Source organism: Lasioglossum baleicum, chromosome 8 (genome assembly GCF_051020765.1).
Source record: "Lasioglossum baleicum chromosome 8, iyLasBale1, whole genome shotgun sequence".
NCBI lineage: Eukaryota > Metazoa > Arthropoda > Insecta > Hymenoptera > Halictidae > Lasioglossum > Lasioglossum baleicum.
The window spans coordinates 17,471,596-17,485,385 of NC_134936.1; the positions used below are offsets into that span (position 1 = coordinate 17,471,596).

General features: G+C 41.7%; 2 protein-coding genes across 3 annotated transcripts; both read left to right on the forward strand.

The window, feature by feature from the left end:
* The first annotated feature begins 1,758 nt into the window (after positions 1-1,758).
* Positions 1,759-8,611, forward strand: Spab (space blanket). 2 transcript variants are annotated; one of them, XM_076429287.1, is made up of 6 exons: positions 1,759-1,920; positions 2,903-3,106; positions 4,601-4,736; positions 5,243-5,392; positions 5,576-5,664; positions 6,045-8,611. In XM_076429287.1, exons 2-6 carry the CDS (start codon positions 2,945-2,947, stop codon positions 6,186-6,188), a joined length of 681 nt encoding a protein of 226 aa, XP_076285402.1. In that variant the 5' UTR covers positions 1,759-1,920; positions 2,903-2,944; the 3' UTR covers positions 6,189-8,611. The 2 variants fall into 2 exon arrangements, with proteins under 2 accessions (XP_076285402.1, XP_076285403.1); XM_076429288.1 differs by having other exon boundaries at positions 1,780-1,920; positions 2,873-3,106.
* Positions 8,612-9,068: 457 nt separating this feature from the next.
* Positions 9,069-12,932, forward strand: Cct5 (chaperonin containing TCP1 subunit 5). Its single transcript, XM_076429244.1, has 7 exons — positions 9,069-9,324; positions 9,955-10,379; positions 10,461-10,653; positions 10,831-11,100; positions 11,404-11,589; positions 12,158-12,476; positions 12,566-12,932. The coding sequence occupies exons 1-7, from the start codon at positions 9,217-9,219 to the stop codon at positions 12,697-12,699; spliced, it is 1,635 nt and encodes a 544-aa protein (XP_076285359.1). The 5' UTR covers positions 9,069-9,216; the 3' UTR covers positions 12,700-12,932.
* The last annotated feature ends 858 nt before the right edge of the window (positions 12,933-13,790 follow it).

Consider the following 13,790-nt stretch of genomic DNA (forward strand, 5'->3'; position numbering starts at 1 on the left):
GTTTATTGTTTCCACGCACGACATATTTGATTAATCCTCCCCGGGAGGATTAACCCTCTCTGCACTCGGCGCTACTATTTTAATTCCGAAACCAAACAGTCCTTTCGACCCAGAATATTTCCATTTTATATAAATTCTTTCATTTCGTCAGTTCCAATATTCTTCCCATTTATTTGATTAAATTCAAAGAAGTTTGATCATGTGAACGATAGTTCAAAGGGCTAAGGATCAATAATTACTTTCGCCCACGCTGCCCGCACGGAATACGCGGTTTTCATTTTGATTTTCCCCATTGAGAAAACGCGGACTGAATATAAATAGGCGTTACACGAGTAACGCGAGACACTTTGGCATTTCCACGGACAGGTGGTCGTGCGCCGCGAGTGCATGCATGCTACGGACGCGTATCGCGAGCACATGAACCGTGATTGCATCGGGGTAAACACGTCGAATCTCTAATCCTCCAGAAAAGTGCTGCCCTGGATGAATCTGGCCAGGGGAGTCGCCAGAGAAAGCTAGAACATATGATCTCTCATCTCCGACGAATTTATGCATTTACAAAAAGAAAGGGTAGGTCAAATTTGAAACAGGCGACGAGTTAAAATTATTGAAGCAAGAATGAAACGTGTATCTGGTCCCCACCTCCTGCAATCGATGCAGAAGATCCACAGTCCACTAATAAATCTATGGAAGGATTTCTTCCTCTTTGTCAGGGAGTCCCGTAATTAATAATTGCGAAGGTTCGAAGTGGAATTTTTACTCCCTTTTAATCGAGAGAGGATTATTTTATCTACTCTGGCGAGTGGCCATTCATGTCCTCCAATTAACTGTGAAACGTGTAATTTTTATCTCCTGAAATCAAGGGAGGATTCATCTACCCTAACAAGCGGTGAACCAAGTCCTCCGATCGTTCGTGGCGTTCTTCAATTAATTATGAAACCACGAATATCTTTTTTTTTGAGGTAGCTAATTTATGATCAGGCGTAGCTGGGTTGAAAGAATAATTACTGTTCACGCCGATGAGGGGTCCCACAGCTGAGGAACACCCTGTACGTGGAGCAGGATCGACCGGCCAGCAGAACATCAGGACACCCGGATCAATACGACCAAGAGAGACCGGAACAATGGCGGTGCGAGAAGAACGACAAGGACGGAGCTCAACACCTACACGATTATGCGCCCGTTGAACGGCGCTGCTGCGTCCTGGGACAGGATGCAATCTTCGCGGAAGCTCGTGCCTGCTTTCAAACTGCCTACACCGGAAGAGGTGTTCCGAGATCGATCTCGAAACCGTCTCGCAAAGAAACAAAGACCCGAGAATCTGGGTTAAACGCTTCCCCGAATGCTCAAACCACATCAAACGTCTACAAAGCCCCGGCAATCAAAAATCTAGAAACAGGTAGAACCCCTGGGGAATTCTTCCGACGTATCTAACAAACCAGCAACAATGTACAATTTAAAAAATTCGAGAACCAACGAGAAAGAAAGGGAGCAGCTGGTACTATGATCTAATTAAAGACTCTCGTATTAATTGAAGAATATTGTCGCAGGCGATGATTCTTTCAGCGATCAAAGAAGATCGTCTCGCCAGTCTCTCCTCTGTCCGAGTGGGAAAAGGTTATCGCGCGTGTAGAATAAAAAGGGACAATCGAAAATCTGAATGGAGAGAAAATGTCACCTGGGTCGTGCCGAGGAAAAAAGCTGGGGGACGCGCAAGCGCTGTAGCTTCCCGCGAGCTTGTGCTAGGGAAACCGGAACGACGTTGGAAGTATAGATTGCCAATGCTGCCGCGGCTGGACTCAGTCCTCCAGCAAACTCCATCGAGGACTTGTTGATCGCGGGAACTAGCAAGACAGGCGGCTGATCCTTCCTTCAGGGAACAACCGGCTGAGCTGAGGCAGGACTTAGTCGCAGAACAATGTAAGTCCGATTAATTACGCTCCGTTCCCCGCTTACAACTGCATCTCGCGGCTGTTTGCAACTGCATCTCCGAGTTCAACCCTTGATACTCGCTCCCGGAGACTGCCGGGTGCAGCCTTGGTCGCTATCTTGTTCGCACGATCTCCAGAAATGAAACGTAGACTGTTGGAACAGTGACATTTGCATATCGTAGCTGGGGGATGAAGATTTGCACGTAGCTGCTATTCTCCCTGTAGAGCTGTTTTACTGCGATACGAATATTCTAGATTTTATCAAAATGTTTTCTGGGTTCTTTTTTAATATTCTGTAATTTTTCAATATATTTTCTGTTCGAAGTTCGAACTGTGTACGCGTCTTTCAGAGGTGTGTTGCTTTCAGGGTTCACGGAATTTTTAATTATTTCTTAACATTCTGTAAGGTATCAAAATATTGTCTGTATTATGTTAATGTTCATGTGTTTCCTTTTCGTCGTCAACCACTGAAAGTCGCGCCAATCGCGTGTGAGAAGCGCGACTGTCGACCGACCATTCACACTTCCTGTTTCTACGCGTCTCGCAGAGAACTTGTTCGTCCGACAATATCAAAATAAACTAGTCATTGCATCACCTAATGCTGCGTGAAATTCATGCGCAAATAATAAGTGGAGCATCAGGATTAAAATCAATTTGCGCGTTTTGTTCTAACTTCGGTAACACGTTTACTTCAATATACAATTAGAGATTTTGTGTGAGATTAATCACGAGCCAATTAGCTAATTGCTAGCTTGGGAACACTGTTCCATAAAGCTTGCGGTCTATCTTAAATCAGTAAGAATATATGTAGAGCTAAATTTGCTGTTAATTGTTAGAACAGATTAAAAGCAGATTGCAGATCTTTATACGAAATAGAAATGTTAATAGATGAATAAAACTATAAATATTTTTATCGGATTGTTATAAATTTGAGTGGATAGCGAGGTACAGGTGGCGGATGCGGTTTTCAGAGATCCCGAAATCTCCCCGGTGCATCCGATCGCGAGTCAAAGATGCGCACGTGCGTTGCATTGGCAGTGGTCGCTCTGGCGAGCACGATGCACTTCGGTGTCGATGCATGGGGCGGCCTGTTCAACCGATTCAGCCCGGAAATGCTGTCGAACCTGGGCTACGGTGGCCACGGCGACTACATGAGCAAATCGGGACTGTACCAGGTAAAAATTCCACAGGCTGATTAAAACGGCAAGACGATCCCGCTAGTCGACCATCCCTATCGCAATGTTGCGACTCTCTGCCGCAGTACGACCGGCGTTCGATCGATATGTATTATTTTCACGTAACAGCTGCATGGAAACCCCGCTGTTCGTCACGAACGGTCCTCGCGGGAGAACGCGAGAGATACTCTCGATAATTGATCCCGTTAAAAATTCCAACGACCTCCTAAAAAATCGCACGCAATCCGACGCCGAACAGTGGCACGTTTCGTCCAAATCGGAGAGAAAATCAAAGAACTTTCAAAGAACATGACATTTTTTTTTAATTAAAGCTGAAACTTGGCAGAATATGGGAAAAATAGGGAGATTATGGTACGAACGTTTTATAATCTTGAGAAAATTCGTTGAACTTTCACAATTTCAAGAAAATCGCGGTTTTTTCAATACCACGTGCGGAAAAAATTTCTTTTTAACATGCTACACATCATTTCCTGTAGATTTTTTCACGCCGATTTCAAATCTGGTCTCAAATTTGTCTACGACCTCAGGATTTTGGAAGAAATCGATTTTTGTGAACAGAACTGATGTAATCATTCTTTCGTCGAAATGATTTGATAACCCACTAGTTTGAAGGAATATTATATTCTCATATATAAAACACATTAAAAATAATCATAATGAAGTATTTGAACGTTTAAAAAAAAATTTTTCCGCACGTGGTATTGAAAAAACCGCGATTTTCTTGAAATTGTGAAAGATTAATAAATTTTCGTCAAGGTTATAAAACGTTCGTACCATAATCTCCTTATTTTTCTCATATTCTGCCAAGTTTCAGCTTTAATTTTTAAAAATTTCATCGCTCAACCCCATTTCTATCAAAAGTTCTTTGATTTTGTCTCCGATTTGGACGAAAGTTCCCACTGTGCGCCGCTGCTGCAAACGTTGCGCCCACGATTACTGCGTCTCTTCGAAATAGAAGACGGAGTTGTTTGATCAAACTTAAAAATATGGATTGTTGCAATTCTTTAACCCTTTGCACTCGGAGCAATTTGAACTTGGAAATTAAACATTTCTTCCCAACTAGAACATTTCCATTACCTATGATTTTTAAAATTTGAAGGATACGAAATATTGAATAACGTTAACAGTATTTTGAAGAATGGTACAACAATTTTCTAAGGGTTAAATCTCTAGACGTTTTCAGTGCTCGTTTAATTTACCGAGACAGTCGAAATGAAACTTTCCCATATTTGCCGAGAAAACGCTAACGGGATCAAGAAGAGAGCAGCAATAAATCGCGGGGAACTTTATCAACGGGGAAAGAATTTCCAGTTCCGTCGCAAAGAGCCGTTCGCAAATTCGCCGGTGGCACGTACGGCGGCCATTCAGCGCTAAGTTATGGCAGTCGAAGCATGACCTGCTCCACTTTCGTTGCGATACCGCGTCTCTCGTAGTCCCCTGCGGGGAACTCTAACTTTCGTGTCTCGGTTCAAGCGACCGCTGTCTGGCGCCTACGGGAACTCTTATGGGGAATCGATGGAGGAATTGGCGGAAGTCCCGTGCGAGGAGAGACCATGCACAGCTAACGAGCACTGTTGTGCCGGCTCCGTTTGCGTTAACGTTGACAGAGGTAATTCTCATCTTGATCCCCTAATCTGATCGGGCCGACCACAATTAAATTAGATTCAAGGGGATAGGCTTTCGAGGCCATTTTTGCACGAATATTCAAGAATCTTTTGCGCACGTGGTTAATGGTACTTGAAGTACATGTGGCGATTTAAGTCAATCAAAAATAATTAAAATTTTTTATGGAACACGGTATTATGAAATGCTGTTTGAACTTTTTACAATTTGCAATTTTTGTAGACGAATCTTAAAAAACTCGAATCGAAATAAATTAAAATCGTACTAAATCCTGTCACATTTTATGTCCCAGCATTTTTTGAACAAAAGCCATAATTGCACGAAGATCCGCAGTCTATTAATTAATATGAGAAACTATACTTATCTATCGCGCGTTTTTCGAAAGATTATTCCGTGCAGAAGCATTATTTTTCACGTTTTCTCGAAGAATGGTCAAGTGCCTTTAGCTCGGGGGTAAATTTCGACGGAGGTGTGAATGATTATGGTTTCCAGTGGTCGGACACTGCGTGTTCGACTTCGGGCAGAAGCAAGGCGAACTATGCAGGAGGGACAACGACTGTGAGACTGGTTTGATGTGTGCCGAGGTTCCTGGCCGTGAATCCCGGTCGTGTCAACCACCGGTGACATCGAACAAACTATACAGTGAGTATCAGCCCTCCACCCACGCACTATTCGATTATTCTTTGTCCCTTGAACGAAGTCTCACGGTAGAAGGTCAATTCACATAGTACGTCAAAGTGATAATTATAAGCTCTTACGTACAGACGATGTATATATATATATAAATTGATCTGCGTAGTAACCGACCCTTTTGAATGATTCCAGATGAAGAGTGCAACATATCCGGCGAGTGCGACATCGGACGCGGCCTGTGCTGTCAGCTGCAAAGACGTCATCGACAGACACCCAGAAAAGTACTGACGTTGCACTATAGCCTACCCCCTCGATCCTCTCGCTGTTTATTCGCCGCGCGTGATCGATAGATTTATTTTTTCAAGTTCGCTGGAGCTCGAACGAGCTTTCCTTTCGTTTCTTTCTGGCATGCTCGCTCTGAATTTTTATCGATTCGCTCTCGAACACTCTTATCGTTTATTTATTTGCAGTTTATTTTAACGTGGTCGTGTTAAAGAAGAGAGAACGTTCCTGATGTTGTCATCGTTTAGATTCGACTCGAGATCATTTTCGAGTAGTGTCCTGTTGTAGTCCACTGTTTATTTATCAATTTCGTAAATCTGTTCGATGTCCCGAATTTCTCGAATGTCGCCACCCCCAATTAACCCTCCTCTTTCCCCAGGTGTGCTCCTACTTCAAAGACCCCCTGGTGTGCATCGGACCAGTCGCAACGGACCAGATCAAGTCCGTGGTGCAGTACACCTCCGGCGAGAAGCGGATCACCGGTCAGGAGAACCGATTCTTCAAGAACGATCCCTTCGCCTAAACACCCTCGATCGTTCGCTCGAGAGTGGGGGTAGCGTCGCAAGAAATCAAACCCACCGCACACAATTCTCACGGATCTGATTCAGTATAATTTCCGCTACGATTCGGCGAGGCTGTCGATTCGAAATCCTCTCGATTCGTTCGATGCTTCCGGTCCCGGTCCTCCAGGACGTAGCCGCTTCGCTAAACCGGAAGTGGCCTCGGCTGGAGGACGTAAGAACGCGCCTTCCAATCGGTTTTCTCCTAACATATCGCGACTGAGAACTATGATACATATCAGAGTAGCCTGTCTCCTAGTACTATAAGGGAAAATACATATCAACGAGAAGATCTACGGGGCGCGTTTCCCAGAGATTAGCCTCGATCGTCGACGAGCCTCGTGTACAGGGCGGTTCTAAACATTCGTCCCAGATCGTCGGTCAATTTTCCCTTATTTCTCGGTTCCTGTTAGCTCAAACGACTAGCATTCCGAAACACTGATCTCCATCGAAATCGAACGCGTTTCGCCACGGGGAACATGATTTCGTTGCCCTGTACACGAGCGAACCAAACGGATCCTCGAATCGAGTGTCCTGAATTCTCCTCGAATTACTCAAACGCACAGACAGAGTAACAAATATATTTTCGATCGGCTGATTCTCGGCAAAGAGGTCGGACAAATGTTAATGGTCAGATAGACGGAATATTTTCTCACGGGGAAGCGGCGATCGTCGTCGAACTAAAAACGATTTATCCAAAAATAGAAGAAGAAAAAGAAAAGAGGACTCTGCCGAAGGAAAACGATTTTCGTCGGTGTCTGCGGGAAATAGTTAACATAGCAAATTAAACACTACTACTACTACTACTACTACTACTACATGCGAGTGAAGTCGTATCGCGGACGTTTTCCTGAACAGGATCGGTCCGAGATGATAATTATACATATCAAATGAAGTTTCTCGCTTCGCGTAGCGTATATTCCAAAATTCTTTAGACCTACTCACGTATGTATACGTAGAGATTCGGTATCCTAGAATTCTGTTGTAAGTGTGGCTGCCGCTCGATCAGACAACTCTCGAAGTATCGCGGAAAATCCTAACATATCAAGAATTACAATCGCGGGAATCGCTCCATTGACTTATCGAAACCTCGGAGGTCGCTTCGTTAAGTGTTAATTAAACGAACAAAGAAAAGAGAAAGGAAGAAACGTCGTAGCGTAACAAGTATCTAACAAATATACATATAAATAAAAAGAATGTCTATATGTATGTATATTATATTTATGGGAATCGCTACGTTAACTACGTCTACGCTTACGTCTATATTGTATTTACTGAAAAACGAGACGAGATTTCGATCATTCTGGGAATCGCGGGTGTGTGTTTAGCTCGTAATTCGTGGCTTCGAAAGGAAGAAGAAAGACACGGAGCAAATGTTACAATTATAATCTTATAAATCGGATGCCGCGGTGCTATTTTTCTTTCCGTTCGTTTAGAGAGAAAGAGATAAACCAAAGAAGAAAAAAAATGAACTATACTATTTAATGAAAATGGTCATCGCGGACACTCTTTCTGATGCGTCAAAGTACCTGCTGCGAAATCTGGACAACCCCTCGTTTCTACGCCACTGATGCTAGTCATCGGGAGTCCAAGCACACAAACCAAACAAAACGATAGAAGACGAGAGAGGATGAATCGTATTTCTAGTTACACGGATGAGAATGAGAATATTATTACACTTCCAACGTTGATCGTTATATCGTGTAAGGGAAACTCTAACATATCATGTGAATGCCTAAATCCATTAAGGAGAGTTTTAATCTTGTGAATGTTATTACGCGAGAGATCTATATATATACACACATGTATATATATAAATATATATGTATATGTATATCGTGTTGAAATTATATTTTTATCTTCGATCGATATGTATACTTAAAATGGTATATATTTACATAGTATTCATATATTTTCCGGAAGCGTATATCTATAAAACTAATTGTAAAGCTATACCCTCCGGTGCGTCGTGCGTGCGAATGCAGCTCGAATTGTTGTGTTGTTTTTCGATTTCTCTGATGAAATTTTTATTACACGATGTGATAAGTACTGATAAGATGATTTCATCGGTTCGTTTCGTGGTCCGTTGTATCGTTATGTTTGTAAAAATGAGAAAAATTATAAAGTGATACCGATACATATCATAGGTTAATCGCTTGTTCGTTGATTCGTGGATGGAGTTTGCAGATTATCGTTTAAAATTTATTTAAACGTGCGACTCATTGGGGGACTACGGCCGCTTCGGCCCCGAGTCAAAGTACCTCTATCGAATGAATTAATTCCACCATAATTATATGTCTATAACTATATGTACTGTTCAAAATTATATTGCAAAGTTACGCTAGTTTAATGTGAAATACAATGTGGTGCATACAAAACTATTAAATCTGCTGCATTTACTTATCTTAACCCTCATCATATTTCTTTCTCCCTGTAGATCAGACTAAGATTTATTCTAGTAAATCATTCGATGATGATTGATATAGACTGCCTTACAGACTCGATAATCCGAGCTGGAAGGAAAGGAAGTGTATAACAAGTTTCTTTCGAGATTGTTTTATTAAAAGAAGATTATGTGAGGCATTAATAAACTTCTGGTTTGAACATATATCCTGCACAAGATCGCCTAAGTACCAGCGCCGCAAGATGGCCGCATTTCTCTTATATTCTTCGCTAAATATTAAGCTTCCCCGACCATTTTTCTGGTAAAATAAGTATCGGAATTTTTCTCTGAAAAATCCGAGAGCAGTTCGCGACGTCAGAGTACGGTTTTTCCGTTTGAAATTCCCTCCATTGTAATCGATACACCGGTCTGCCAACTGGAATATTCTAGAACAGATGGCAGGTCAGATTCTTGAACATCCGTTTGCAGGCAACAAGATGGTCGCATAGCTCCGTCGGCGAGCGAACGTAATTTCTACGAAAGTGGACGCGCCCTGACAGCAGGGATTTTATTAATAACGATCCAGTCGCGAGTATTTTGCAAGCAAAATGACCGCGATTCCGGGCACCGTGGCCTTTGATGAATATGGCAGGCCGTTCATCATTCTTCGTGACCAACACAAACAGAAACGGCTAACCGGCTCTAATGCGATCAAGGTAAATTCGTATTCCTTAATTAACATTCTTTATCTCTCTCCTCTAAAAATATTAATTGTCTTTTAAATGTGTCTTCGATCATGGTTTCATCAAGTTCTCAAATTCAGATATTCATTTACGGACCGACCACGTGAAGCGTGTAGCAATGGCGGCGTTACGGGCTTGGCAATTCATTCTTAAAATGATAATTGAAAAATCGAACTCGAGTTGGAGATATTACTATCGTCGTTTCAATTTATATTCGAGAAAATTATTTATGTGTTTCGGCCTCTTGATAGAGTAAATGCGGATTGTTTTATTGATGTATCACTTTTTGACCATAAAAGGAGATCCATGACTCCATGGGAGAGCCTGATGGAACTTCCAAAATTCATTTAGTCTCTGAGACATACGAAATTTCATTTGTACAATATTTTTAATCTGATAAGTAGATAGCGGATTTGATGCATTTGTGCCAAAAGAATTTTCAATCTATTAAAAATATTGAGATAGAAGATAAATGTCTATTTCACTCTAGATTGTTGCAATTCACATAGAAAATTTCTAATGATATCTAAATCACATTTATTCTATATTAATTCTAATTCTAAATTACATTTATATGTCTAAATGTGATTCCTCAATTTTCAGTCACACATCATGGCTGCCCGTAGTGTGTCCCACATCCTCAGAACTTCCCTGGGACCCAAGGGTCTGGACAAGTTGATGGTCAGTTCTGATGGAGACATTACCGTAACGAACGACGGTGCGACAATCCTGAAGAACATGGACGTGGACCATGAAATTGCCAAACTAATGGTTCAACTCTCCCAATCTCAAGACGACGAGATCGGAGATGGTACTACAGGAGTAGTAGTCCTAGCTGGTGCTCTTCTGGAGCAGGCTGAGCAATTAATTGACAAAGGGATTCATCCAATCAGAATAGCAGATGGTTTTGAAATGGCAGCGAAATGCGCTACTGAACATTTGAAAAACATCTCTGATACCTTCGAGGGGAGCACTGAAAATCGGGAAGCTTACATCAACATTGCCATGACCAGTCTTGGGTCGAAAATGTAATTAAATCATTCTACACCTGTGTCTTTATCTATATCGTAGTTACGCGTTTGTAATATATTATTTATTTTCTTTTGCAGCGTCAACAAATGCCACAGGCAGATGGCAGAGATAGCTGTGAACGCTGTCTTCGCAGTTTTGGACCCTGATACGAGGGATGTGAATTTTGAGCTTATCAAGGTTGAAGGGAAAGTTGGGGGTAAACTGGAAGATACTATTCTGGTCCATGGTGTGGTGGTAGACAAGGACTTCAGCCATCCTCAGATGCCCAAGGTATGGGGCTACAGTATTTAGTAGAGAAAATGTCGAGTCGGGTCGAAACGAGAATTTTTTTCGAGATCGGTACGAGTTCTCGACTACGGCTATGCCCGTAGTTGTAGGTTAAGGGGTTAAATGTTCGACTTATGTCAGTTATCGAGTACATACAGGAGAATGGATATTGTGTTATAGAAACTGGAAGATGTAAAATTGGCGATTCTAACATGTCCGTTCGAACCGCCAAAACCGAAAACAAAACATAAGTTGGACGTTACCTCTGTGGAAGACTACAGGGCGCTGCGGGAGTATGAGAAGGAGAAGTTCACGGAAATGGTGAAAATGGTGAAGGATGCAGGAACGACTCTCGCAATTTGCCAATGGGGTTTCGACGACGAGGCCAACCATCTTCTTCTGCAGAATAAGTTGCCCGCTGTTAGGTGGGTTGGCGGTCCTGAAATCGAAGTGAGTATTGTAAAATTCCTTATTTTATTATCCTGACATTTGAGAATTTTCCCTGTGATGAAAACTTTGCGACGGAAGAGGGTGAAGGACCAGATAACTAGTTTACGGAGTTGCGGGCATTTAAATATTCTTTACCGAATAGATAAAAGTGAGACCTAAATTCTATGACTAGTAATCGGTTTTTCGCGGTGGCTCTGATGACCACAAGATTATGAGATCTGAGGGAATTTCCCCCATGTACTTAATACATCGAAGTAAAAAAATATGACATATAATATGTAAAATACGTGAAAATCTTTTCAGTTAATCGCTATCGCTACGGGTGGTCGCATAGTTCCACGATTCGAGGAATTAACGCCAGAAAAGCTTGGCCACGCTGGTATCGTCAGAGAATTAACTTTCGGAACTACCAAGGACCGAATGTTGATCATCGAGAAGTGCAAAAATTCCCGGGCAGTTACGATCTTCATTCGCGGCGGTAACAAGATGGTAAGTGTGCGAGTTTTTAGTTTTAAAAGAAACATAAGCAAGGAGAATTTCAGCGGTGTTAAAAATATGCCTTACTGACCAGACACCTTGCAAGATTAATGCATTAAAATATTTACCGGTTCAATTTTCGCACTATCGATTGAACACTGTTCTTCTAATGCTACAATCACAGACCTAAAACGACATAGATTCGACAACGATGGCGACTTCTGGTCGATGGTGGCGCCACCATTCTTTTTCGCGCGAGATTCGATTTACGCCATAGAGTATAGAATATACCCGTAAAATACTTAGGTGATAATTAGACAGCGGATTTTGTACATTTATGACAAAAATGAGTAGATGTAATTTAAAACAGTAAAAACATTAGAAGAATTTAATAATACTATTATATAATAATATTGTCAATCGATTGAACATGTTAAGAAAGAAAATAATTGTCCATTTCACTGCAGTTTGTTGCAATCCAGCTATAACAGTTTTATTTTGCATATAGATCCGCTGTCTAGTGATAATTCACGATTGTAGGTGTAAATTAAACTATAAAAATGAATTACACCATTTTCAGATTATCGAGGAAGCAAAACGAGCCATCCACGACGCTCTCTGCACTGTTCGCAATTTAATACAGGACCAAAAGATTTTATATGGCGGTGGCGCAGCTGAGATTTCTTGCGCCATAGCTTGTGCTAAGTATGCTAACAAGATTAGCACTTTGGAGCAGTATGCTTTCCGTGCTTTCGCTGAAGCTTTGGAAGCTGTGCCACTAGCATTGGCTGAGAATTCTGGACTTTCCCCAGTGGACACCTTGGCTGATATTAAGGCTCGCCAGGTGGAAGAGGATAATCCCACCCTTGGCATTGATTGCTTGGCCCGTGGTACCTCTGGTCAGTACCAAACCATCAATTTTTGAATACAAAGTCTCCCTTTTCGAAAAAAAGGAATAAAAGTGCTAAGATTCTATTTCATTTTGCAGACATGAAAGCCCAGAACGTGATCGAGACTCTCACCAGCAAGACTCAGCAGATCCTTCTGGCCACACAGCTGGTCAAAATGATCCTGAAGATCGACGACATCCGGTCGCCGAACGACGCGGCCGACGGACTCTAACAAGACTAATTTCTGCTTCGAGAATTATTGTATGAAACAAAAAGAAATTGATTATAATTAATACTACACTCTTCGCCCTTCGGCTCAGCCACGAGCTTCATTCACACTTCTAATTTGGACGTTGAATTTAGTTTTCTCTATCGTTACTTCAAGTCTCGTCCCTTCGCTGCAACAATAATTTATAATAATGATGGCGCGATGCAACGCCAATAAATCGTTTCACTTTTTACCAACTCTCGTTTCTCCATTCATTCTTTACTCGGTTTTTAGACATTGAACACCATCCTTTTCCTCAACGATTTCTTTTTTTTTTATTTTTCATTGTAGGAACAAAGAAATTTGTCACATCGAGTCAAGGTATATTCGCGCAGAGTTCTTTCTGTACACTTTTTTTTTACGTTTCCCAGGACGATAGGATCTCTTTGTTTTCGAAGGAGGGTTTCTTTTTCTCTGTGGTGTGTGTGTATGTGTGAGAATTTTTTAAAGCATAAACACAAACGCAGATCGACGAACATAAGAAAACAGAAATTTTGTTAGAATCTCTACTAATAAAATGGCACAGAATACAATCGCTTGTACATATTTATAAATTATATTATAACAACAATATATACCTCTGTCTTTCTCTCTCCTGCTCGTGTCTCTCTTGCCCATCTTCTGTCCTCGGTCTGCGGTGAACTGACCTCGTAATTAATCTTTCTCGTATCACAAAATATACAATCTCTCTCTCTCACGCTCTCTTTCCCTTTTTCTTTCTTGCCAATCCCTTTTTACACATTAAGTACAGATCTCCAACGTTTTACCGGATGTTCCGTGCAATAAAGTTCTCTCTGCCTTGCAACATTCGATAGACTTACAATATCGACGACAACAACGCGTACCATTAAACTCTTTTAATCTTGATAACAACGCTTCTGTAAACGCAGAGGATACAGAATTTTCGGCACTTCATGTCTCACCGTATAGCCATGCCCACGGGGTTAAACCGAATTCACCATCCTGCAAAATGCAAGCCCCAGGCAGAGCCTTTCCGTCGCATAGTCCTCGCATAATCACCGACGAGTACGCCACTACGAATAACGAAACGAAAA